Source organism: Varanus komodoensis, unplaced genomic scaffold, assembly GCF_004798865.1.
Source record: "Varanus komodoensis strain SLA01 unplaced genomic scaffold, ASM479886v1 scaffold130, whole genome shotgun sequence".
Taxonomy (NCBI): domain Eukaryota; kingdom Metazoa; phylum Chordata; class Lepidosauria; order Squamata; family Varanidae; genus Varanus; species Varanus komodoensis.
In genome coordinates this window covers 237,560-264,692 of record NW_025335377.1, presented here as the reverse complement: position 1 = coordinate 264,692, position 27,133 = coordinate 237,560, and the positions used below count along the sequence as shown (strand labels likewise).

At 46.1% G+C, this 27,133-nt stretch overlaps 1 protein-coding gene across 3 annotated transcripts in view; it reads right to left on the bottom strand.

Annotated features, from left to right (window-relative positions):
* SETD1A (SET domain containing 1A, histone lysine methyltransferase) overlaps positions 1–27,133 on the bottom strand; it is a 32,471-nt gene extending 5,338 nt beyond the window's left edge. The window contains exons 1-18 of one of the 3 annotated variants that reach the window (XM_044422546.1): positions 26,945–27,133; positions 25,039–25,170; positions 23,773–23,925; positions 19,900–19,995; positions 18,730–19,000; positions 18,533–18,639; positions 17,828–18,051; positions 16,337–17,390; positions 14,374–15,300; positions 13,555–13,731; positions 13,261–13,348; positions 13,006–13,139; positions 12,237–12,315; positions 9,701–10,021; positions 4,965–6,428; positions 3,815–3,984; positions 2,206–2,316; positions 1,175–1,294 (exon numbers count right to left, since the gene is read on the bottom strand). In XM_044422546.1, coding sequence (XP_044278481.1) covers positions 1,175–1,294; positions 2,206–2,316; positions 3,815–3,984; positions 4,965–6,428; positions 9,701–10,021; positions 12,237–12,315; positions 13,006–13,139; positions 13,261–13,348; positions 13,555–13,731; positions 14,374–15,300; positions 16,337–17,390; positions 17,828–18,051; positions 18,533–18,639; positions 18,730–19,000; positions 19,900–19,995; positions 23,773–23,910 — 5,481 coding nt within the window. In that variant the 5' untranslated portion in view covers positions 23,911–23,925; positions 25,039–25,170; positions 26,945–27,133. Of the gene's footprint in view, positions 1–1,174; positions 1,295–2,205; positions 2,317–3,814; positions 3,985–4,964; positions 6,429–9,700; positions 10,022–12,236; positions 12,316–13,005; positions 13,140–13,260; positions 13,349–13,554; positions 13,732–14,373; positions 15,301–16,336; positions 17,391–17,827; positions 18,052–18,532; positions 18,640–18,729; positions 19,001–19,899; positions 19,996–23,772; positions 23,926–25,038; positions 25,171–25,926; positions 26,194–26,944 lie in introns of those variants that run through there. The other 2 variants (XM_044422545.1, XM_044422547.1) reach the window with 2 other exon arrangements.

Here is a 27,133-nt window from a genome sequence, read left to right as displayed (position 1 = left end):
TCTGCACCTACAGAACCTGGACACAAGCCGATTCTCCTCCTGGAGCCCTCCTTGCAAGTGTCTGCTTGCTGCCGAAGGCAGTCGCACAGCAACCCTGACCTAGTGACCAACAGGGACCCCGGCAATGAACAGGTAGTCTGACGTCTCCTCCTCAACCTGTTTTTGCCTGGGCTAATGCTCTTAGCAATTGGACGGCACTGGGGCGAAGGTAGCGTAAAGACAAAGAAACAGAGGAAAGCAGTAAAACAGAATTTAGCTGAGAGATAAGAGCTTCAGGAACACCCAGAAGGTGGCAATCTAGTACAGCTGAACTACCTCAGAGGTAGGCAAGGAAGAAAGTGGAAGGAGGCCCCTCCTCCATGAGGGAAAATGCTTCAGGTCTAAGTTGCACATCCCTGCCTACTGGAGCAAGTGGGAAGGGCAACCCATCCTAGGATATCATCTTCCTCTGACAGAAAAATGTACCAGACTGATTATTAGTGAGGCTGAGTATGTCAGGCAGTGGGAGCAGGCTAACAGCTGTTTCAAGGGCTAAAATGTAATTTGACAGCCATCACTCCAGTGGTTCCCGAGAGTACGTTAATTGCTTGGGATGAAAATGCAGTGGTATCTCCAAGAGCTACACATTTACTCACTTATCTTGGAATTTACTAAGTTCATTTTCAAGGACACAAACAGGCCCTCCCAAGGCAGCAAGGAAAAGTCAGTCTTTCTCCAGGAAGTCTTCACAGCACCCCCTAGTGCCCACTGGTTGCATATACCTCTGAAAGGTGGCTTCAGTAAACAAGATAACCATACCTCCAATTATTCTTCAACTGCAGCCACCACAACTTATGCACATTTCCCCCAAAATCTCACTGTGTTGCATGTTTTTAGAAGAGGCAGTACAGCAGCAAATAAAGGGCACAGCAGCTTGGCTTTCAGCCATAACACCAAGAGGTGTGTGGACACACACACACACACACACAGAGTGAAGATGACTTGCTACCCTGTAACTAGAGCAGTACAGCCCTTAGAAAACAACCAAGGTCAGAATGCTTCTAAAGGATGCTTCCTCTTTTCCTTTTTTAAAAAAAGACTAATTTTTGGTGCCTATTGATATATTGGGAAATTATATCTTAATTGAAGGTGATTTTTAAACAAAATGTCTAAACTTCACCCCACCACTGCTCACCTGCCGGATGTTCTGACCCACATATTCAATGACCATCTCATCAGCAGCAATTGGCTCCATGGCAAAGAGGCCCCACTCGTGAATTCGACTCCGGCCAAATCGTAGCTTCTTCTTCCGAAACTGCAGAGAAAGAAGTGGTAAGTAGAGGAATTATCATTACTGAATTTGTTTAAAATAAGAGATATAGTGCATTAAAGTGATTACTGAGCTGTCTGGAAGACAAGAATGATGCCTAATTTACATTTATGTCCATATGTTTGGATTCCTGACAGTTTCATTGCATTCTATAAAAACCCAGGAGTAGTAGTTCTAAAGATCTTACAGAAGTATTAAAAACAAACAAACAAACAAACAAACAGAAGTGACAATTTGCCTGTTGACTTTCCAGTGGGGAAACAACCTTTGCCAGCAAAACTGATGAACATAATTTTGGGCCCTTCCAGGTTAGAGTGTTTGCTTAAGGTATACATTCACAGAGAAGCAGTGGATAGACTGTCACCGCTGAAGAAATAAGGTCTTTATTGTTCAAGTGATCCCATTCTTTTTCCTTCATGGCCCTAGATACTCAGAGACCCCACAGTGTTTCATGTAACCAGTTCTTTTCAATTTGTTTCCAGTAGCAGAGTACCCAATTTTGAAAATGCTCGAGAGCTGCAGAGAAAAGATCTTGAACCAACCAAATAATACAGCTTTGCTCTCTAAATTTAATCGGAAAATACTGTTGGCTCCCCCCACCCTCACAACTCATATTTTTGTGAACTATATAAAAAGCCTTAAAATGTTTTGTCTGGAAGACTGACCATCCTTGCCTCCTGATGCAGCAAGTTCCTTAACCACAGGAATCATGAGTGACTCTGTGGGGAAACACACAGCAGCTCCCACACCTCAGCAAAATTTTAAGTAGCCTGCACATTTGAAATGAGTGCTCATTACCCTGTTATTTCTAAGGGATGCTGTAAGATCATATATCTAATCCTTTCTGCTACAGGCTAAATCTCCTTCTGCATGCTTAATAAGACAGTGCCTGATACCTTAAGCTGGTTAAGTTTTAGAAGATCACTATCGAGAATGGCAGAAGATCCAATGGCGCTCAGCAAACGTCTTTGTTCTGATCGCCGTTCTGACAAAATGCGATTGGTGCCCTGGGGAGGAAACGGGAGCTTGTTAAAATTAATACATGAAAAGGAAAGATACAGCCCTTACAGGAGGTTCTACGTTCTCATTCACACATTTATCTAATTCCAGGGAGCCAAAACATATCCATGTAGACAGCATCCCTACGTGGCAATAAGGATGACATCTGAATTTCTTATGCCTGTAAAACAATGTCAAAATCATAATGGCCAGAATGTCCTTTTAAACAGAGGGACTCTTTTCTGACTGGGGTGTTTCATTACCAGTATGCAAAAGTGTCCATAGCATCACCCATGAAAGCGCTTCAATGCAGGAGCCGCCTTCCACTGAGCCAGACCCTGTGTCGGTGCAGCCCAGCACTGAGTGGGATCTGCTCTCTGCAGAACCACTTCAAGCAGGAGTTATTCCTAAGCCTACGTGGAGATGCTGGGGGTGGAACCTGGCCCATCTGCATGCAAAACATATGCTCCGCTGAGGGATAGCCCTTCCCTTTCTAAGAACCGCATGGGAACCTTCTCTTAGGGCCAGGGGTCACTGCTCCTGCTCCCTCCTCAGCAGCACTCTGCACTTAGTTTTGTCACACGCACAGTGCAGTTGACAGACGTACCTATGTTGTGTGCTGCGCGTTGCCCAGACAGCGTTGGCTGTTGGGCAATTCAGAAATAAAATTAATGGCAAAAAAGTAGGCAAAGTAAAATGCCTGGATTAGGAGAGCATGTAAGAGCCCCCAGTTAGCCTGATCAAGGGTTGAATGTTCATGAAGGCTATGAAATGCGCCAAGTATGTGCCACAGCAAATCATGGCTAATCAACCTACATTTGGCCACCATTACATACATGTGAACAGCCCTGTAACCTACTATGTATTATGGACCGTTGCTGACAGGGGACGAAAGATGGGAGAGGAACCACAAGGGCTGCTGATTTTCCAATTATTGGGCAAAATGTGTTTCTAGCCTTTTCACAGTTGAAGGAAAAAGGATAGCACCCTGAATTTAACCTTCTGGATTTGTGTATATGCTTAAATTCTGCAGGGGTGTAGGGGTTTGTGTTTTCTACTCCCCAAGAGTCCCAGCTTTTCTTTGTATAAAGTTTCTAGCCCTTGCGGTTGCAAGAATATGCCTAAGAACTTGTGGCAAGTCAAGACTTCAGTGCCCTGTCTTAACACTTTGCTTGCCATGAATTATGCTTTGATGTTAACAATGGATAATTCCAACAAATTAAGAAAAACCATAGAGAAAAACCACTCAATTTGCATAATGCGTAACATTTACAGAATTCAGTTTCTCTTATCACAAATCAGGATTCCCTCAGTGCAAAATGTAGGGTACTTCCAGTCCTTTCCTCTTTTCAAAATATGCACCTGCTACATCATTCATTCCCCTATAATAGCCCTTATTGTTCATTCTCAGGCTGCTGCTACAGTGCCAAACGGCTGTGAGGAGGCACTCGGGGATAGGTGGGGGGAACGAAGCTGGACAAGGCATTTCTTCAAGACAGAACAGACCTGCGTATCGACAGCATCCAGCTGCTGCACAGTGGCTGGGCACACATCAAGGTACTTGTCCTTTTCCTTCTTGCTGATGTGATAATAGCCTTCACTGCGGGCACAACCTGTTTGATGCTCCCGCAGGTCAGACGACTTTCGCTTCCGCTTGGGGTTTGCAATGTTTGTGAGTAGAGGCAGGAGGAATTAAGGAGAAAAAAAATGGAAATGGGCAACAAGGGGAGAGAGAAACCAAAGAGACAGCACCAAGCGCCAGCTTTCTAACTGCCTCCCGTGTTTGGCCCAAGCAAGCAATTTCCACACTTGTGAGGGCTCAAGGGGAGTGGAGGGAAAGCTTCCATATATACTTCCCTACAGAAAGTTTCTGCCTCCTGGAGAGAAATAACTGAGAAATGAAGAGACAGAATAGCCTTTCCATTACCCATCTTATTACACCTGCTGCAAAATTTAACCAGGCATCTTTCAAGCAAGGCAGACTTACAAAAACAAAAATGAAATCTGTAGACCTTACATGCTATTCAATGTATTGTGACTTTAGCTTTTCGGATTTTTAAAAAATGCCTACTTATTTTCCTCCTTTTGTTCACATTATCCTAAATTTTGGGGAAAGAGCGCAATGAGAAGGATGAACATGATAGTAATCCTGTGATTTGCCAGGAACTGTGGAATAGGACAATTTTTGGAAAACAGTCTAATAATATCCCATCATCAACTGAAAAAAGCCAGAGCAGCTGCCATAAAGAAGGGCCACACCTCTCCACCTGTGCAGCAACCTTGCTGCTTCAATAGCTGTGCCTGGCCTGCAGAACAAGGGCCACCAAGTGGCAGCCTACAGCCCCAACAAGCCAGCATAACATAGTTTAGTTGTAGCACAGGAAATATGGTACACTCATGCTATGGACTTAAATTGGTTTAACAAATCACTCCTTCTTCCTAGAGAATTGCAGTTCTTTCAGGGGAGAAGATTAGAAATCTCAAATCAGAGAATTCTCAGCAGGCCTCACCAAACTACAATTCCCAGAAGCCTTTGAGAGCACCCATGATGCTCAAAATAGTACCAAAGCTATAGTGCAGATACATTCCAACTCCCCCCCACCGCATCTCCCCCAGACACAACCTATCGACTGCCTTTAGCTCCACAGAAGGATATTGGTGTGGTGGACCCAGTGAGTGTCATTCAGCCAGTCTGTGCTGTTGTCCTCATGTAGCAGGCGCTCGTAAGTTAGCCGCAAGTACTTCATGTCCTCCAAGTCTAGCCCCGAGTTCCAGATGTCATACAAGATTGTCATCTGCTCAAACTCACTGCGCGTCTCAAAGACCGGGGGTGGAGGGGGTGGCTGGCTCGGGATGTGCTTGTGCGAGTGGGAGCGCAAGGATCTCCTGCGAATCTCCCCTTCATCGCTGCTGTCAGCGCTCTCTTCCTCATCCTCGTCCTCGTCCTCCTCCTCCTCGCTCTCCGAAGGAAACAGATCCTCAGGCCCAAAGGGTAACAGTCCTGGGTCCTTTATCGCCTCCTCCTTGAGCCAGTGGGGGTGCTTTTTGGCCGGCTGCTGCTCTGGGACCACAGCCTTGGGTTTCTCAGCAGGCAGAGGAAGCGGAGGGGGCAGTGCCACAAGGTCGCCCACGTCGGGCTCCGCCTTGACCTCGCTGGCATCTGCCACCACCTCCTCGGGAGCCTCCAGCACCTCGCCAATGTGCTCACTGTACAAGTCCACCCGCAGCAGGTCAGCGGAGCTGGGCAGCACCGCCTCGTCTGGCTTGCGGGGAGCGGTCACCGGCGCCGCGCGGACGGCCATGGCGTAGTTATGCTCCATCAGGATGCTGCTGTCCCCGAGGGCCAGCGCGGGAGGGGCGGGCAGGGCCTTGGGCTCCTCAGCCTCGTCTGAAGTCTCAGTCTCCTCAGAATCTTCACTGCCTGCCCCAACAGGCATCTTGAGGGCCACATCCGCCAGCACGGCCAGGTCGGGTTGACTGGCCAGCTCCAGCAGAGAGGAGGCCCCCATGCGTTCACGGGTGCGCAGCGTGTCCTCTTCTGGGGGCGGGGGCGCCCGCGGGGGCTCTGAGCTGCGGGAGCGGGAGCGGCTCCGGGAGCGGCCAGGCACCAGCAGCTCATCTGACCAACACTTCACCAGGGACGCGTGGTCCGCCGGCAGGTTGCTGATTGTTCTTTGGCTGGCTTTGGCAGGCTCCCGCCTGCGGCTAGCAGCACTCACTGGCTTGACAGGGGACACGGTGGGAGGCAGCGGACAGGCCGCTGGGGTCGGGGCATCGGGGGCTAAGGACACTTGGGATGGTAGCAGGGGTTCCACAGGCGCTACTGGAGGTTGTGCTTCCTCTGTGGGGGGCGGGGGAGGGGGAGGCGGTGGGGGAGGCAGGAGCGCCGAAGGTGCCAATTCCAGTGGCTTCTCCAAGGCCCCCTTCATCTCTTCATCCTCACCACGGGCTGAGAAGGAAACAGTTTTCCGGCGTTTTTTGGGAGGCGGTAGCAGTGGGATGGGTGAGGAAGGACGCCCTTCAGGCCTGGGTCGTTCTTCTGGCACTTTTCCCACATCCTTCTCTGCTGGTGCTTGTACAGTATCCATCTGAGGGGCAGGCTTCCCCTCTATCCCATGGCCTACATGAGGGAATGAACGGCATGTTAGCGTGTACAGTATTGAAAACCTGAGGTCAGCCAGCAATGCGGCATTTTTCTAACTGTTGGCAAGCAGCGAACAAAATACTTCTGGTTCCCCTTACCAATTGCTTATCCAGGCAATTGTAAGCAATTCTGCATTTACTTCTTTTCTCTTTTCTCTTCAGTCCTTTTCCAGCCCCATGGCCCAACAACTTCTCCAGCAACTAACTGAGGCTTCCAGGGCTGCCCAGCCTCCCACTCTCACTGCAGCTGACTGAACCTCTTTCCCACAAATCTCTGAATAATCCAGACAAGGAAAGTTTAACAATGTTGATGCAATTCTGTTTATAAATTTCTACAGCAAATTATTGCCAGTGGCTTAAGAAAGTTTGTGACAAAATTAAAACTACCTTCCTGAAAGCTGCAGAAACAAATGAAATCTGGTCTTTAAAAATAATTAAGAACATCAATGGGGCAATAAAATGGTCTATTGAACAGGGCAATAAAACAGTCTGAGACACTACTGCAAACCAATAAAACAAGGATGGTGAACCACCTCCAGTCCCAAGGGCTCAATTCCACTTTGGAGATGTTCTTGGGGCCACATTCTAGTCCCAGGCAGTGCCAAACACAACAGCGGGTGGAGACAAAAGCACCACTTTATTTTAATGCAAGCTCTTATTGCTAATAACTAAGCCTTAAGGACAGTTACCTCAACCTTTGAGAATGGTGAGCAGAGAACTGCACAAAAACAGGAACCCACCAAACGATTTATTGTGAGAAAAGGGGGTGGAGTCAGAGAAGGGATCTGTCTAGAAACTACAAAAAGGCTGAACTTGGTCCTTGTGTCCAAGGTTCTGTGCCCGTTAATTAAAGTCATGGGAAAGCATGATAGACTTTGCTTAGCATGTAAATAAGTAAGTAAAGACAACACAAGGTGCACCAGTGAGGAAGCTCACAGTCTCAGTGCCACCACTGACAAGGGCCTGCCTTCATTTGTTACTTGGCTGAATGCCATGTCCTTTTATTTGGTTTGCTCCCAATGGGTTCAATATACCTGTCACATTATCTGCAGAAAGGGAAATTTGGGATGAGCCAAGATTTTGCAGGACTCTTCATTTGTACCTCAGTATGTTCAACTGTATACAAAATTTGTAGTCATGCAGTTTATGCCACCTTACATATGGCTACATTTTTTAACTTGTATGGGCACCATCAGCATTTGCACCATTGAAACACTAGGTGACAATGGTCATGGTCACTATTTTCCAAGCAGAGACGACCTGAAATGTTTAATTGAAATAATTAAACAGTTCGCATATGGGTTTAAACAGAATGGTCCAGCTAATGGCATGCTGAATTCAAGGAAAAGGTGGGAGGAATCAGTCTCACTCACAAGGAACTCAACAAAAGACTAGGAGTAGGAATACAGATGAGGTAGAGTTTTTTTAAAAAATAAGACAAGCTGCAAAAAGAAATCACTGATGTAAGGTGACAATGGATACTTTCCATGATCTTGTTTAACAGTAAAGATGGGGAACCTCTGGGTTGATTACAGCTCATGGTGACTTCCATCCAGCTCACCAATCATCTTCTCCAGGCCCTGCATACTCTCTTATTTCTGATCAGCTGATTATAAATAAGATTCTCCCTGCTACTCCCTTAATGCACTCTAAGCTTAGATTTTGCAGGGTGGAGTTTGGGCAGGGGCGTTGCTTGGGAGGCAAGGGATAGCCCTTCCTGAATGACACACAGTAGTAATTTTCATGGTGGCAGGTGGGAATCAGGCTTCAGTTCCCTATTCCTGCTTTACAAGAACAATGCACACAGGCATCCATTCTCTTTAGGAAAATTTAGTAAAAAAAAAAAATTACTTCATTCAAATAGAATCCTCTCACTTGCCCGCCTCTTACCCATGACAGCGTATTTGTGATTTTGGTTCATCGGCATTCATCACTGATATTCTAACTGAGGTAGTGAGAAAATATTAAAAATTGAAGTTCTGAGATAATTTCTTTTCCTTTTGACTTTAGCCATGTATTATTAGATTACTAAACTACAATTTATTCGATTATTAATAAACTTCAATTTCTTTGAATAACTGTTCCTAATAGACAATGGTCATTGTTACTATCCATCTAGGTCCATCTAGGAAAGTGGCACTTTACAAAGGACATTAGGTTCCTTGTCCCGAAGGTGCCACTGCCTAAGAACTGACAGACTGGAGGCAGGGGGTAGAGGGAATGGAGATGAGAATATGTGAGTACTTTAGCTAGAAAAAACTTTAGCTTAGTTACAACAGAGGACTAGAGGATTCTTCCAAAGACTCCACAGAAAAGGCGTATGTTTCATGAAGTGTTAAGGAAGGGAGGTCACTGAGGATTCTGAAGTCAAAGATTTCAAACAAGCTGAAGAAGCTTGCATGGGATCTGGGAAGTGACAAGAAGTCAAGCAAGAGATCAAAAGGTGCACTTCACCACATCAGAGCAACAAGAAGCAACAATGAGCTTTTATCAGCAGAACAGGGAAGCAGGCTGATTCTGTAACCAACCACACACCTCAAAATCTGCTTTGAAGGTTTAGGGGAACTTGGAACAGATCTGAGGATGGGCAGAATGCAAGTGGCCCTCTTGCATTCTGCTTGGAGTGCTGGATAGATAAGTGCACACCAAGAGGAGATGAGAATAAAAAAGCAACAGTTATGGTAAACAATTAGCACACTGTGGATTAGTTTTGCTGAGGGTACATAAAAGACAGACCATGTTTTTATAATATTGTAAAGGGAGAAGTAACTTTGCAACAAACTGAATATGGAGTGCACAGAAAAGTCAAAGACAAAATCAAGGTGTTGTGCCTGATCAACAGGGTGTACTGCGACATTAGCAATGGATAATGAAAATGTATGAAGATAGGAAAGCTTAGGGAAGAAAGAGGGAGTTGGTTAATTTTGGATATACTGAATTTTAGACTGTGATACAGCTTCAAGCGATGCCTGGCTGAATGTGGGGGAGACACCTCTCGGTACAGAGATTGAGTGTAAATCAGTATACAAGCCGTGCTGGAAGTCATGGAATTTACCAAAGGGCAGTGTATGAATGCTTTAACTTTTCCTTCATTTCTGTAGCTGGCAAATGCAAACCTGGCAATCCACACCTTGGCCTCCACAATTCTGGAGGTGTGACAGATCCAGCTTTTCCCAGTATTTCCAGTCTCCCAACCCAGAAAAGCTGACAGAGCTCTTCCTGGGAATAAGCTAGAGCGCTGCATCTCACCTTGGCGCACAGCAGCTTCTGGTTTCTTCTTGACGTGTTCAGCGTCTGTTGTTTGTCTTGCTCTCTCTTCTGTGCCTCTCAGTGGCTCCACGGAGCAGCTGTCCATGGCAGATTCATCCGTTTCCTCCATGCTCTCAGCTTCCTCCTCGTCCTCCTCATCAGAGGATGAGGATGATGACAAAGAGGAGGAGGAAGAGGAAGAGGAGGAAGAGGAGGAGGAGGAGGAGGAAGAACTGCTCTCCGAATCAGAAGTACTGTCACTGTCCTCATCAGACTCTCCATACAGAGAATACTTGGAAGAAGCATCACTTGCACCTTCATCTGTACAAAGGATAAGCATGGAAACAAAGAGAGTCAAAAGAGGCCTCCTGGGCCATCTAGTCTGATCCCCAGCTGCAGCCAGCTCTGCTCATGTAGCTCTGCTCCGCTCACATCCTCAACATGTGGTTGTCCAATCTTTCCTTGAACACCCTCACTGATGGGGCCTCCACTGCCTCCCTTGGAAGCCTATTCCATCTCCTAGGGGTCCTAACCATCAGGAAGTGCTTCCTGATATGCAGTCTGAAGCCTGGTTCCTTGAACTCTGCCCTCTTGGAACACGTCCTGCTCTCCACTGCAGGAAAGAACAGGTCCTGGCTGTCCTCCACATGACATCTCCTCACATACCTATAAGTTGCTAGAAAATCCCCTCGGAGTCTCCTCTTCTCCAGGCTGAAAGGACTCAGTTCCCTCAACCTCTCCTCATGTCATCCCTCCCAACCTGGCTACCATTCTTGTGACCCTGTGATGGACTGATTCTGATTTAGCTATGTCTCTCCTATAATGGGGAGCCCAGAACTAGATGCAGTACTCCAGTTGCAGGCACACCAGATAGATGATGATGATGATGATGATGATGATGATGATTATTCTAACATTTCTATGCCGCCCCTTGCCGAAACCTCGGGGTGGCTTACAACATGATAAAATACATTGAAATACAATAGTACATAATAAATTACCATTAAATATAAAAATACAAAAAAATACATTGATTTACAAATACAAAATTAAAATTATCAGTATAAAATAAAAATATAGGAGGAGAAAGAGAAGGAAGAAGAAGTTGCCCCGGCCAGATCATATGTTTTAACAATTGAAATGATGTTTAAATAAAAAGGTCTTTACCTGGTGCCGAAAAACCAGTAACGACGGTGCCAGGCGGACCTCTTTGGGGAGTGAATTCCATAGGTTGGGCGCCACCGCAGAGAAAGCCCTCCTCCGGGTACTTACTCTCCTAATTTCTTTCATGGAGGGTTCCCGGAGAAGGGACTCTCCCGCAGATCTCAAAGGGCGGTCGGGCATATACGGACGTAAGCGCTCGTTCAGGTAGCCAGGACCCAAGCCGTTTAGGGCTTTGTAGGTCATAATCAACACCTTGAATTGGGCCCGGGCTTCAATGGGAAGCCAGTGAAGCTGATGGAGGACTGGAGTCATGTGAGCATAACGCCCCAAACGGTATCAGCATGTCCCTAGATCTGGAAGCCATGCTTCTGGCTACACATCCAAGAGTGGCATTTGCCTTAACTGCTGCATCGCAGTGCCAGCTCATGGCAAGATTCTTTCCACAACTGCTGCTCTCCAGCCACTTGTCTCCCACCCTGTGCCGGTGACACCTATTATTCTGTCCCAAGTGCAAGACCCTGCACTTATCCACACCAAACGCCATCCTGTTGCTCCCTGCCCACTTCCACAGCCTGTCCAGATACTTCTGGGTCTGGATCACCTGCTCCTCAAGTTGTGGCCACTGCCCCCACATTGGTATCATCCGCAATACCAAAGGAGCAGAAAAGATCATTGCTACAGCCGTGTGCATGACACGTTCCAGCAAGGAGCGCTGGACCAGAATCTAACTCCAGAGATTACACTGCGAGTCATCAAGGAAGATTATACCCCCAAAACATAGGGGGCAACATGTGTCATTAACTAAAATGATATGAGTTGGTATATTTATTTATTTATTTATTAAAACATTTCTATGCCGCCCCTTGCCGAAGCCTCGGGGCAGCTCACAACACAAAATAAAATAAAATAAAATAAAATAAAATACAAAAATAACAATATAAAATTAACAATGTAAAATAAATAACAATATAAAAGAAGTCACCCTGGCCAGATAAATAAGCAAATATTTTTAACAATTAAAATGCCGCTTAAATAAAAAGGTCTTCGCCTGGCGCTGAAAAACAAATAACGACAGCGCCAGGCGGACCTCTCTGGGGAGCGCATTCCATAGATTGGGCGCCACGGCAGAGAAAGCCCTCCTCTGAGTACCTACCCTCCTAATTCCTTTCACGGAGGGTTCCCGGAGAAGGGCCTCTCCTGCAGATCTCAAGGGCGGCCGGGCATATATGGATGTAAGCGCTCCTTCAGGTAACCAGGACCCACTTAATTACAAATCTATTACTAAGGGTAGCAGTAGGCGAGCCCCCATCAATGCTGCACAGCAAGTGCCAGCTACTGAACAAACAACTTCCCACTGCCAACTGGAGAATACCTTCAGATTCCGCATTCTTTGAACTGCGTCCCCTGGCACCTTTTTTGACTTCCTCCCTCCGCTGCTCTTCCTCTTCCTCCTGTGAAGACAGTTAAATAATGTTTCACCAGGGCTAAATCGTTCAACAAGCTCATTGCCAGGTAAAAGCTAGGCATGCTAAAAGTTGGCCTGAATTTATCAGTCTCAGACTGGTTGACAACAGGCAGCAGAACCAATGTGAAAAGGCATTTTAAGACCAGCGGAATGATTTGGCCTGCAACAGCAAAAACAGGAAAGGAATTCCCTTTTGGTGCTGCCTCAGCTGCTGAAAGGCAGCAGGAGCAGAGAATGTGTGGGAGCAGGGGGGTAGGAAAGCCCAGCAGCAATAGCAGCCAAAGAATCCAACACGGCAGTAATGCTTGGCACAGGCAGGCAACCAGCAATGGGACGTCAGGCCTGGTGCTCCCTGATGGACAAGGGGTAGGGATGCCACACTGGGAAGCACAGCAGGAGAGGTCTGTTTAAGATGCCCATAGGAAAGAAAAGATGAAAGCCTCACAGACACAAAAAATCATTTGGCCACAAGCAACAGGTTAAGAGGCATTCCACTGTAAGTATTTTACAGTGAAGAGTCAGTCCCCCGCTCTTTCATTCTTTCTATTGGATTTGTATTTGCATTGGTGGATATAAAGGGGCCATATAGAGAGATCCAATTATGCACAGTTTTGGCCCAGCTGCTAATGGTCTGAAGATTGGTTAAAACAGCTAAAAAGGGATGCTGTTCTCTCACCTTCTCAGAGGATGAGTCTTCAGATGCCTCCTCCCCTTCACTGTCCAGGCAGAATAGTTTCCGCCGTTTTCCTGGACCTTTGATCCGCTCATCTTCCCTCTTGGAGGCTTTGGTTATCTGTGAGGACTCCTTATCTGCACAGTGGGGTGGAAGGAGGGTAGAATGGATTTCATTTGACAATGAAAACACGAAACACTTCCTTGCTGACCAAGAAGTTTAGTAACTGCCCCTAATTCTAGAGGTAAAGCCGCTCACCCTCCTCATCCTCTTCAACAGGAGTAGAAGGTCGTGGCTGCTTCACATCACTGCCCTCTGAAATTTCAGATGGCTCTTTCCTTTTCACCTGCAACAAGAGAAGCAGTTGGTTCCCTCTGGCAGGAAGGGCGCAGGGAGTCAATAGTGAATAAGCATTCAAACCAGAGCCTATGTCTTGTCAGAGGAATGACCGCCCCCCTCCCATCTCCCACCCACAGCCTCCTCAACAATACAAGACTCCAGACTCTGCAGCTGGATTATAGCCCCAGCCAGTCTAAGTCATGTGACCCTCACCTTGAAGGACGGGAGACGGAGAACTCCTCGAAAGCCAGTCCCAAAGCCAAACCCTTCCAGGCCACCGGTGCCACCGCTCTTGGCCCAGTCAACCAAGGAAAGCAGAGCAGGGTCTTTCAGTTTGGTTTTGTCCTTCTCCTCTTCCTTGACTGGCTGCTTAACAGTACTCTGGAAAGGCTGCAAATAATGAGACCAGGGCATGAGCAACAGTGATGAGGGGAGAGGTGTTTCTGCTTTGGGGGAGAAGGGAGGTGGCCGCTGCAGCAAGACAAACCCTTTCAGAGCAGTACATTCAAACAGAATGAGTGGAGAATACTGGGGCCCACATGAGTGTTATTTCACAGTTACTGACAACTATTATGAAACACCATTTCTTCTGTCTTTGAATGGCCAGCATTATTTGATACTCACTTGCCTCAATCCTTCAGCTTCAACTCTCAACTCAAGTCCCCCTCAATCCACCTCATGCTAGTTCATGCTTGTGCTCAGCTCCTGCCTCCGGGCATTGCCATCCAGCACTCCAACTCCTCCCAACGGTTGCAGAGCTCACAGGGAGAGCTGCAGCCTACCTCCACTGCATGCATTACTAGTCAGTTACGCAAATCCGTGCATAATCCCAAGCCTAACCAAGCCTTTCATGTTAACGAGCAAAATAACCAACTGCTGCAAACTACCACAGGTCTCCTTGGTCTACTTGACTGGCCAACATGCCACCCAAGCCTAGCGGAAGTGTAAGGCATCCTGCCCCAAACTTCCTGGACTCCAGGTCTTCCCAGGACTAGGGCACACGACCCCTGCAACCACCCTTCCACTGATCACCTTGGCCTTCTCCTCCTTGCGCTCCCACCACTTGTCAAAGGTGCTGAATGCCACATTTTCCACCATCTTGCGGTTGAGGTCGCGCTGCATGATGCTCTTCATCTCTTGCATAAGTGTTTCTAGGACACTATCCACAACAGAGGCGTGGGGGTCTTTGGGGAGTGGTGGGGGTGTGGTCACTTCCTCCTGGTATCCCCATGGGGCTGCCCGGAAATCAAGGAGGCGCTGCGGAGGTGGCAGCGGGGGCTGTTCTGAGGAATGCTGCTGCGGCTGCTGCTGTTGCTGCTGCGGTTGCTGCTGCTGCTCGGAAGTCCCCACGACTGACGGCTGCTGCATGAACAGCTGGTCTCGCTGGAAGTGGCGGCTGCTCTGGTCCAGGAGGTAGCCATGGCCATAGAGGGGCCGGCCACAGAAAGAGGCTGCATCCCGGTGGTAGGAGAAGGGGTCCTCAAACTGGCCTTTGTTCTGACGCAACTGCTGCAGGCGGCTCAACATCTGGGTCTGCATTTGGAAAGACATGGGCATCCCACCCCACTGGTTGCCCAGCCGGTTCATCAGCTCCATGGAGTTGACAAAGTCATAGATGTGGGGAGCCCCTCGGCCTCCGCCCACCATGCTCGACCGTCCTCTGAAGTCTGACAGGCGGTGTGTGTGCCGTGGGCCAACCTGACCGTAGCTGGAGAGTGAGTGGGTCTTACCCGCCATGTGTGGGAGGGAGACCGACATAAGAGGCTGTATGGGGTAGGACGGGGGAGGTTCTGGTCGGTGGTGGGGAGTAAATGAGGAAACACCCAGGTTCATGTGGCCCAGAGCTGTTGGCATGACAGAGAAATGGGGTTCAGACAGCCCTGTCACAGGGGTTGGGGGTTCGACCTCTGCTTCATCTTCGGAGATTTCCATGTCTTCTCCCGATGACTGCTGAGATGCCTGATCAGAAAGAGGAAGGAGAGAGAAGGTAGCATCATGAGCCAACTGTCCACTTTTTGCAGTTTGAGTTATCTGAATGCCCAAATGTGGAACTAGCAACCCTCTCCAGCCACTCCCAACATACCAGCTCCTTCCCGCTTAACCGCTGCCTTGCCTGCTGAGTTATTCCCATCTTAAAATACAAAAGAACAGGCCTTTAAAATAACAAACCTGCCACAAATTAACATTTCACAATGCTAGAAGAGTCAGGACACCTGTGTCCTGGCCTTCAGAATTTACCATCCTTACATTCATAGCTCCAAGAGATCGCCCGATAAAATCCTGGCCCACATAACCATACTGAAAAACTTAAAATAGCTGAAAAGCAGCATCTGCCATGGGGACTGACATCCAAGTGATGGAGCAACTTTTATAATCAGGTTTGTTTCTTCCAACAGTCCATTTTTCTTCCCGTGACATCAAAGCGCACTCCACCCAACATTTACAAAGATTCAAAATTTGCCAAATCAACAAAGATGATCCATGAATTTTTGTGGTAAACATGCAAATTAAGCTCACATAATCAAAACATTCGCATCAGCAGATGCCAATTACAGAAAACGGAGAGTGCACGTGTGTGTGTTTGTGTGTGCGCGCGCTTCCTGTACACGTGCTACCTGCAACAAGATGTTGCTGTGCGGAATGTCCTGTTCAAGGCAGCCAGCAAGGCATTGCTCCAATATAATCCCTTTGTCCACTCTTGATTTCCAGGCTCCACACCCACCCGCAGAGACACCGAAGAGCATTCTTTGGGCACTGAGCATTCTCGGCCATTATTGAGCTGTTCGCCCGCCTTCGGTTCCCTCTCCCTTATAAAATGTTTGCCTTTTCAAGGGCTCCCTCAAGCTTTTTGATAGGACTAACCATACATGAGATGGAGCTACGTAAGGATCCAACACTAAGAGAAAGTGTTTGCTATTAGCATGCATGATGATCTCATTTTAGGCATACATTTAACAAACAAACAATCGGCAAATTCAAATTCATCTGATCTTACTCTATCTTGCCCATTGGCTTTGGGGGATTCTGCTCCAGATCCCATGTCCAATACTGGCACGACATCTTCAAAGCTGACTGGAAGGGGAGGTGGTGGAGTGCAGGGCCCATGTGGTTCCGTCCCCTTGGGCCCCCCCTTCTCTTCCTCTTCCTCTTCAGTGTCAGAATTGAGGAAAGAGAATTTTGACCTCTGCTCCTTCAACAGCATCTCAATACGGGAGTCCAAGCTGCTGTGCTGAGCAAAAGGGACACTCTCATTGGTTGTTTCTGGTGCAGGGGAGCCAGATCGGGCTGGTGAGGTCTGGGTCGCAGGAGACTGGGATTGGTCATCAACCCCTAGTGCCGATGTAACTGCTGGGCTGATGTTCTCTTTCGTTTCCTGAGCAAGAAATTCTGTGGGAGGCAGGGAATTTGCAGCAAAAGTCTCAGCTGTGGGGAGCAGCCGATAGTCCTGGTCCACAGTGTGGGGTTCAGGGGGAACAGAGAAGGGCTCTGGAGTGGCTGCGTAAGACGGGTAGAGCACACTGGGTGCTGGGAAATGCTCCGCACTCTGCTGAACAAAACTGTGACTGTTCTGGTACTGAGCACCATCTGAAGCTGTTGTCACAGATGAGGAAGAGGAGGAGGTGGCGGTGGCGGTGGCAGAAGCAGCGACAGAAGCAGCTGTGGAGGAAGGTGCCGTATCATCCCGCTGGGAGCGCTCCCGGTGTCGGGAATGGAAACTGGAGTCCTCTCTTTGATGGGAACGATGAGCTGAGGAGGAGAAGGAGGAAGGGCGCCCTTCTGAGGTGGATGAGAGACGCTGGTACCGACTACTGCTGGCTGTGGCAGCGCTGATGCTGCTGCTGCTGCCACCATCAAACTGCTGACTGTAGGGAGGGTAGTGATGGTCATTGCTGCGATAGTGAGAGGAGGAGGAGGAGGAGGTTGAGGACGATGAAGACGAAGAAGAATAATGCCGACGAGAGTAAGAGTCTGAAAAGCTGTTCTCATGCCGACGGGATTTGTATGATGTTGATTCTGGCTGGTAAGTAGAGTAGCCTGGAGTCCCTTGCCTTGAAGAAAACCAAAGAAGAAACAATTTCTTGAGTGCCCTTCTCTCTGGTCTTAACTAGCTGTGAAAGGCCGGCTCAAGGTGTATGGCAGGGATGCAGAACCTCTTTCACTGGGTTCCATCTCAGAAAAGTTTTTACAGAGTTTTCTACAGGGTTTTCAGTGGATGGGGCCGGGCAAAAGAAAGAAGAGCCGAAATCCAAAAAATACATGTACATCATAACTTACTTAATGCCAACAACAAAACCTTTGAAAAGGAATTGGGACAATTTTAAATGGGGGAAAACTGCACAAAAGCCAGGAAGCCACCAAACAATTGGTAGTCAGGGAAGGGGGTGGGAATGTTAGAGTGATATGGGGACCCCAGGAGGGGCAGATTTGGCACCCAGGTCTCAGGTTCTGCATACCTGTTTCATAGGGGGCAGTAGTAATCACCTACCTGCTAGAATAGGCAGAATCTTGGGAATATGGTGTTCCTCCCCGAGGGGTATATGGAGTTCCCTGGGATGACTGTGGTGTGTACTGGCCATAAGAAGAAGGTGTGTCCTGCCGACCGCTTGAATAGGGAGTGTCCTGAGAGCAAGGTGTACCATTGCCAGGTGTTGAAGGCATCACACTGCTAGAGTAGGAGGAATCGGTTGAGTGGCGTCTTCGGGAATCTGACTGTAAAAGGAATGCTGTGAGTAGCACTATCTCCATGAAGGAATTTCCCACATGCACTGACATTTACAACAAGCTGTACAATCAAATGGCTCCTAGCAAGCTGTGCAAAATGCAACTGTTTCTAAGGAAAATGCCAATCTGACATATGGAGAACAAAGGAGGAGGGTTGGGTCATTGCTCTGCTATGCTGGTAGACTAAGTGTACAAGTGCCTCACTGGAGCTGACCAGCTCAGGACATAAACCAGCAGGCGGAGGAAGCCCTGCAGGTGGGCAGTGAGTGTACTGCAGCAAAGGGATATGAGAGGTGTGCTGGTGGTCACAGGAATATGCGGACAGTGAAGGAGGATGGTTAATTTTCTTATCAGATGGGATGATCCAGTAATTAACAAAAAGGAAAACTGATTGGCTGGGCCTCTTATGCAAGCAGCCCAAAAAGTCAAACTACTCTGGATAATTCAAATAAAAGCTTTGCAGACTTACTGAATCTGCTGGGAATTTCTCATTCGGTGTTTTGCCCCCAGTGGGAACGGTCTGAGGTGTATAAGAACCATTCACAATCAGCTCATAATATTTCATTCGCTGCTGACCTGTGAGAAGAAAAATCCATAATTGGAAGCAGACACTACTTTAAACTGAGAAGTTAATACCAAACTAAAGGATGTCTGGAAGAGAGTTACCTTTGATGTCAAGCTGGGCATGAATGATGTTGCCCATGACTGTAGTATTGTGCAGATTCTTTACTGTTTCCTTCGCCCCTCTTGTGCTGGTAAAAAGCACCTTGGCAAGACCCAGGTGCTTGCGGTTCTTTGGATTGTACAGGATCTCAATCTCCTCAATGTCTCCATACTTTTTGCACATCTCAGCCAGGAAGGGTTCCTTGATGTTGTCATTGAGGCGGGCAAAGGTCACCTCCTTCAGAGGGATCTGGCCCACATAGAACTCATCCAGCTGCAGCAAAGACATGGAGCAAGGGGGACAAAATCAGTCACCAAAGGCCACATCCCACACCCCGGTAAGCAGGAAAAGTATCCAACGCAATTTAGCACACGCTAGCACGAACAGGTTCAGACATCGCAGAGCTACTGGGCAGAATGGCCAGCACTCTAGTCCATATTGCCAACCCTCTGTATGATATGCTTTTCCAACTCTGCTTCAGAAGGTTACCTGAAACAAACCTCATTCCTTTCTCTCTACCACATGAGGAATTTTGAAAACCAAAACTTTCATTTCTATATAAATACAGATTCATTAACACAAGTTATCTTAAATGTACTTGAGAGCCTCTAAGTTTCCATAACTTATTCTGAAGGCAGAATTCTGAATTCTTCTTGATGAATGTGTCCACTTACTTATTCAGCTTTTTACTGTCCAGTTACACACCAGCTGATATTTCACAACAATATATTCAAAGGGACACAGTGACTTTAACAAAGCAAGTAGATACCATTCAGTTTGTCTTTTCTTTTATCCCTGAATGTGGGTTTCCCCCTTTCTGCCCTCCCAGAACTCCCCTGCACAAGAATTTCTCCATTTAAGATCCAATGCCAGAGCCTTCCTCTCTAAAACATGATTATACTTTTCAGTTGCAAGGTCAAAGCCAACAGGACGTCCTTCTTAAACATAGAGTTCCTTTTGCTCCCACATGGTGGAAAGATCTTTGGAGATACAAGCAGACCCCAGAAGTATTTACAGTAGAACACTAGAACTCAGTCAATCTATTTATAGTGTGACATGACCACTTTAGGGTACCTAGTGAGCCTTCAAAAAAGGCAGTTGTGGCATTGATGCTGCATTGACAGACTTGGAGTCTCAAAATGTTAGGAATATAAAAATATATTCTTCCTTACCTTAAACTTTGGGACAGGAAGGGAAAGGTCTCTGTTTTTGGGCCATATCCTGTGTCTGGGATCCTGCACATCACGCAGAGGGACATGACCCGAATCCTTGATAAAGGAAGACTTCGTTAGACAATAATAACAGTTCAAAAATCCTTTATGGAGTTAAAAAAAATTATTGCTACTGTCCCCAGTAACTGGCCAGAGTGGTGCAGGTGGGAGCTAAGCAAAGAGCCACTACTTGAGTGCAGGAATACTGCAGCCAAACAAGTTACTCTAAGCATTCAAACACCATTTGAATAAACCAGCAAACAACAAGAGCTCTAGATGTAGAAAGAAGTAATAATGTAAGCAAAATATTAGGGATGCCTCATCACAGCTACTGGCAACTCCTCTGTAATACTAAAATGTGTGCCACCTGCACTGGAGAAAGAAAATCCTCTCCTGTTCAAGGAACTGCATGTGCACCTGTGGCTCTCTCCTGCGAGGAACCAAGCTGCCCTTGAAACCAAGCACACAGTATAACAAATGGGCCAGTCTGTGGGTAGACCGTTCTGAGCACTCTGAGCTGTATTGGGTTGAGGCAGGCTATACAGCGGGATTTCGATGTGGGCACACAGAATTTAAATTCCACTCCTTGCAATACAGCCCTGGGTGAGTCACTCTTTGTTTCCATTATAGCGATGGGGAACTAACTCTGACCTAGCCTGCCTGTTAGGAGGGAGAAGACTAATATTGTAAAACACTTCTACATATTTACAATACTATATTACTTTTTGATAGCAGCACTTAAGACAAGCTCAGGAACAGGTATCATGGCAAACCTACCCATTTTCATTTCCAAGACATCCCACTTCCAACCCAATTCTGAACTACTTACATAGTGAATAGGAAAAAATGGCATGTATAGTTTTTAGACTATATACGCACATCAACAATACTTTTTTAAACATATACTATCCAAATTATTAATTAATCACAGTTTAAATCACACCATCATATTAAATCAGTTTAAATTTCCCGTTCATCTGCCCCAAGTTCTCCACAGCTTTGAAACTGTGTCATTGTCACCCATACTTGTTGCTTAGGGAAGTTCCCAGACAAAGCAACATCTAGGACAGAAAGGACCTTGTAGGCTACAAGAAAGGTTAAAATTGTCCTGTATTCTCAGGCATTTAATGGCATTATGATGAGTTATGCCTGAGGCCTGGTTTTTAAATGGAAATGGTTTAGATGTTAAACTGCTTTAGATTTGTGTATAGTGGAATTTTCAGCTGTTTTATATTTGCACACTGGAGTTATACATTGTGTTGACTGTATTTGTATTTTTATTGTATCTTTTGCATTTGATTAATTGCTGTGTACCACCCAGAGAGCTTCAGCTATTGGGTGGTACAGAAAATAAATAAATAAATACATACATACATAAGAATGCAAAACTATGCAATAGTGCCAAGAAAAGGGACTGTAACCAAAGAAAGGAAGATCTGTTCTTCTTTTGGCTTTCAAGAAGACCAGCACTGGTTACATTCTTGGTATCCCCTTAAGTGCTGAAAAGTGGAAAGTCTTGGATTTTGTACATTTTTGACTAGAGGGATATGATGCCAAACTATAACAAGCATCAGTAGTATAGGAAAGGTTAAGGAGAGAAAGGGTGTGAGAATCATCTCCTGCCTTGTCCAGATGAACTAGGACAACTAACGATCTTTTAAAATGAAGACTCAGGTAAGCAAAATCAGGCAAATACCTACAGCATAAATTTAAGGATGCAAATTCAACACAGCTAAATGGGATTTACTGACAGTGTGTTTGGAACTGCAGACACAGTATTTATGCATTAAAGATTTTGAAAATAGCATAGAAGGCTGAAGAGAGACATCATTCTTTGTCTTCTGAGTTCAAAGTGCTATTGTTGCTTACAGCAAAAATGATATTTGATGTTAAATTGAGAAGAATCTTGAAATAACCTCAATACTCTCACTGTAAATTGGACATAATGATCCACGATTGCTTTAATAACCTGATCTTACACACAATCCTGAAATATTCAGACACTGATTTCAGTAATCTTCCAAGAAATCTGAAGAGGGATTTGCCTCAAAGCACAAAAGAAAATAATGTTCATTTAAGCACCAGGGGAACCCGCCTCCCCCTCCCCCAGTAACTAACAAAGAATGGACATTTGCCTAAGGGTATCTTCATAAGCAGGTTAACACTGAAGAAAGCAAATTTTCAAGCATGGCAGGCAAACAACGAATCAAACAGTATGACGCTCAAAGTGCTCCACTGCCTGTTTTGTTTTCTAGGTGTATTTCGGAACTGAATCATCTCTCTTTGGAGAATTTGACAACAGCTCAAAATTAAGAACTGATGGGGAGTTTAAACCAAACAAGAAGAAACAAAGGTTAGCTGACGGTCATGGCCCAATTGTACCATCTAACCTGGTGCAGGTATAGGTGGTCTGCACTGAACATGACCATTTGGTCATGAGAGAGAGAGAGAGAGAGAGAGAGAGAGAGCCAGTCTGGTGTAATGGTTTAATAGGGTGGGACTGGGACTCAGGCAACCTGCTCAGCCGTGGAGCCAATTGGGCAGCTTCAGCCACAGGCTCTCAGTCCAATCTATCTCACAGAGTTGTTATTGTGGTGATAAGGCTGAGGGCAGCAGGAGAATGATGTAAGCCAAATAAGGGTTATAAATCAAATAAATAAATAAATGTGGACCAACACCCTATAAGATATAAAACAGCAGTAGGCAACTTGTAGCCCTTTAGGTGTTCTGGCCAACATCCATCAGGCCTAGCTAGTATGCCCAGTGTTGAGGGATACACGAGTCACAGCCCAAACAATCTGGAGGTCTACAAATTGCCTATCCTGTCCTGATACAAACACACAGACATGGCAACCAGTATTAGAGCCTTGAGCCCTAATATTATGCCAGAACATATTTAACCCTTTATCAAATGCACTGTCCATGTTCTACAATCGCTAATATGCAAACTAACGTGTAAGACTTAATAAGACCCACCTCAAAAGTATTCTTAAAGACTAAGACGCTATCATCTACAGATGCAGTTAAGAAAAGATTGTTCATGACTCCTACTGATTTCAGTGGGTTCTAAAGTCTGTCTGTTCCAAATGGGACTTAATTAACATTCTTAATTTCCTCTGGAATACACTTGGAACCTGCCCCCAGGAGCATTCCTGGCTTCTATCACCCAAAATTTCACCTGCTTCTCCCCATTTTGGGCAGTCTTCTACACTAGAGTGGGGTCCATGAGACAAATGATTCTTTCTTTTTGCTGTTCATTTTATACAACTCTGTTTTTCCGGTAACTATCAGCAGAAAAAGTCAACCTGCTGTATTTCTTACAGTATTTTGCCACATATTCAACATTAAAAAAACAGACTATACTTATTTATTCCAAATGCCTAACTGCCAACCTTAACTTTTCAAACACAAAAACATCAAACATTTTAGGCACTAGGCCCTACTTAGAGCTGTGAGAAATGTTCTAGTATCCAGTGTCTAAAGCAGCAATGCACAAAGACACAGAAATCCTGATGTATTTGGGAATGGGAAGCCTGCTACATGAAACAGCTACATAACGTACAGCTGACTCATTCTGGGATCTAAGTAACACTGTTTTGGATTTTGCTGTCCTCGGAGAGAAAACCAAGGGGTTATTACTACCAAAACTCCAGGCAATAGAACCAACAGCTGAGAACTCGGATGGTTTATGAATAAGCAGCACTTAGAAAGACCTTTGGATACAACAGCTGGAAAGATGAGGGGAACCATCCTGCTGTTCCCAGCAGGAATCAACCAAATCCCACCCCACACACTCCACTCTGTACAATTAAGAAGTCAGTTTTCCACACTTACATTGGTGCTGAAATGCACTCCGTCATAGCGGTAGATCTTGTGCGGGGCACGCGTTAGCACTGGATCAACAATGAGTTTGTAGTTTCTCCACTGGACGTTAGGGGTTTTCTGGAAGTCACCCCCACCTTCCTGATCCATTCTGACTCATTTACACTAAAGGGGTGGAAGTGGAACCAGAAAAAGGATATATTAACCAAGCTGATTATGTCAAGAAGGAAGTATTTACAACAAGAAAGCAACAAGAGTACCAACTTTGCCATCTGGTGACATAACTGTATATGTCAAAGCCAGGATATGAGTTTGACTGAAGGGGCAGACAGAATTATTCTAACCAGCCATACCTCTTTCTCCAAAATCCACTGAATACCCCGGTGCTATTTATTATATTAGATGAGTCTCAGCAGCTTGTACCAAGGTATTCTAATGCCAAATATGGGTGGTTTTTAAAAAAAGAATCTGGTTACTTTTCAAGAGGGATCAATCAGATCAAAATAGGTCACCCTGGATCTGCGATTGTACATGCTGAGTGTTGCCCTAGGGCTGCAGGTGTGCTATAATTTTGCAGGATCACAGAAAATATTTACGTGCAAAATATGATACTATGTACAGGATTCAGCTTCCTAAGACTCTCAGGGTTTGCACTTTTGTTTCCAAAGAAAAACAAGTTACCAGCCTTTATGACTGTGAACAAATGCATGAAGCATGTGGGTAGTCCTTGGTGCAATCCTGGAAGCCAAAAAACTAACACAGTAAAATTTTCAATAGATGGTATATAACATTATGGCCTTTTTCTTTTCATGATAGGAAATGTAAAATAAGATACATCATGCACATTTGCTCTAGTTCCATAATTTATAGAGGATGCAGAATTTAGTTCATCTTGGAAGAAGATGATTTAAAATAATTGAATGTCTTGCTTTCTTGTTAAAATAAAGTTGCTGCCCTATACATTAATAGACTCAGAACTGTCTTGCTTAATTTAAATGCCCCATAACTTAAGTAACAGCCTGCTAAAGAAAATAATTACTTAAGCCAAATGCAATTTCGGGGAGCAAAGCAAACCCAGTGATTTTATTCACTGTCTTTACATTTAAGCAAAACTGCTCATTACATATGCACAAGCATACAGATCTCAAAACAAGAGCATATAGATCGCAAAACAAATAGTACCCAAGAAGAATGACAAGAAAGCACAAAGAACCTTGGTTATTGTTTGGATTAAAATGCAGTAAATAAATGAAGCAATATACAGGCATAAAATTGTACCTGCTGTAGATTATCTCCTGTGGTCAAGCTACTGGCAAAATCCAATGAAAAGACAAGGCAATTTCCCCCCCTTCTCCCCAATAAGTTCAGGAGTTTCTTCAATCCATAATGTGAAACACAATTCTTGAAACACTAGGAAGAAAGCAGAAAAAGTGAGCTTTTTTTAAAAAAATCACATAGTGCAAGAAAATAAACATACCAATGAACACATATTCAAATTATCAAACATTATCATGCCGCATCATCATTGTAGCACAGCAAGAACTATGTGGGAAGCTTTTGAACACAAAAGATACATGCATGATAGAACAAGGGATGCCAGGAATTAGGGATCCCAAATTCAATCCCCAATGGACATGCCTTTCTTGCTAATTATAAAGAAGCATTATTCATATTTACAAATTAAAAATTAATCAAGATTACATAACAAATTAATAATCCTAAAATTAAATGGCACAGATGTACAATACAAAATAATACTAAGATGGAGCCAGCTAGAGGAAAAAACATGCATTATGTTTCCAAAGAAAAAGGTACAAATTTCACAGTCTAATTCTTTTGCCATGATTCTATCCTTATTTCAAAAATCTTCAGTGCTCTAAAAAGGCATTCCTTATGGCAACAGATCGCACTCCTTAAAAGATTTACTGACAAAACATTGCCTTTTAGGGAATTATTTTCCTAGTCTACATTTAAATCTCCTATTCACTTCTTGCTCTCTTTACAAACATCCCAATAACTGTCATGTTGCCTTCCCTCTATGAATTTGCTAGATCCATTGTTTCTAACATTCTAGCATCTCCCCCAACCTAGCCTTTCAACCTTAACAATTTGTCATGGCCACACAACCATTTCTTACACCACTCCAACCATCACTAGTTTAATTACCCATGCTCTGAAAAGGGATCACTTTTCCTCTCTTACTTCAGTCCCTAATATATTCATAGCTCCTCCCATTCTCTTTGCTGGACTTCAGCTTTCACATTCAGAATCCTGTCTCTATGGGAAAGAAAAAATCTATGGTCACCCACCAAACCTGCTGAAAATCTCCCCTTATCTCATTCCCTCTGAAGTCCTGCCAGACCTCTGGTCCCTTGGCACCTCCCTCTCCATTTACTGTTTCTCATACATCTACTCTGCCTTCTGCCAATGGGCCCCACAAGGTGGCTCTGATTCCACCCCCCCCCCCCCAAGTCATCCCTCCTCCTGCAGTCTGCCTCACCTCATGACACCTCATCCCTCAGAACATCTCTCAGTGATATTTCAGACTCCCCCCTCCTTGGTCAGGTGCCCAGATATTTCCTCCTTACAATGGCCTCTCCCACTGCATTTCTGAAAACTCTTTGCTTCCAGGGGAGGGTGGGTAACTTCTGCCACCACCACTGCCACACTCCCCCCACCGAGAAGACACAGACCCATGCCCTGAGCGAGACTGCCTGCTCTTGGGGGCACGGAGGAGGTGCCTCCTTGCTGGCCGCCCCATCCAAAAGCCTCTCCCCCATGCCCACACCCCACTTCGTTAAGCCCTCTCCCCCCTCAGGGCGGCTTCTCACCCAGGCACCCCAGGGCACGCCATCCTGCCCTCGCACGCCCCACACTTCCTTTCTTTCCACGACACCCTCCCTCGGACCTCACCTCACCTCGCCCCCCATCATCTTCACTCGGCAGGCGCCTCCCCCTTTTCACAGCACCCCCGATGCCCCCGCCCCGCCCCTGCTGCACCCTGCTCCCCCGCGCGCGCCCTCGCTCGGCCTCCCCTCCACACACCCGTCATTCGCCGCCCGCGCGCTCCCGCCTCCTCTCGCCGCCCCCCCACACAGGGGCGCTCGCGCTCTCCTGCCCCCCCTCCCGCTCTTTCTCCTCCTCCGCTGCCGCCGCCTCCCGCTTGCGCGTCACCTGCTCCTACCCGCTCCTCCTCCCCCCTCCGCCTCCTCTCAGGGGGCGCACGCGCGGCCCCCTCCTCCTCTCCTCGCCCGGCCTCGCGCTGTCTCAGCGCCCCGCGCTCTGCCGCTTGTCTCGTCTCGCGACCTGTGAGGGGAGGACAAGGGGGAGAAAAAAAGAGGGAAGGGGAAAAGGGTGACAACCCCGCTGCCTC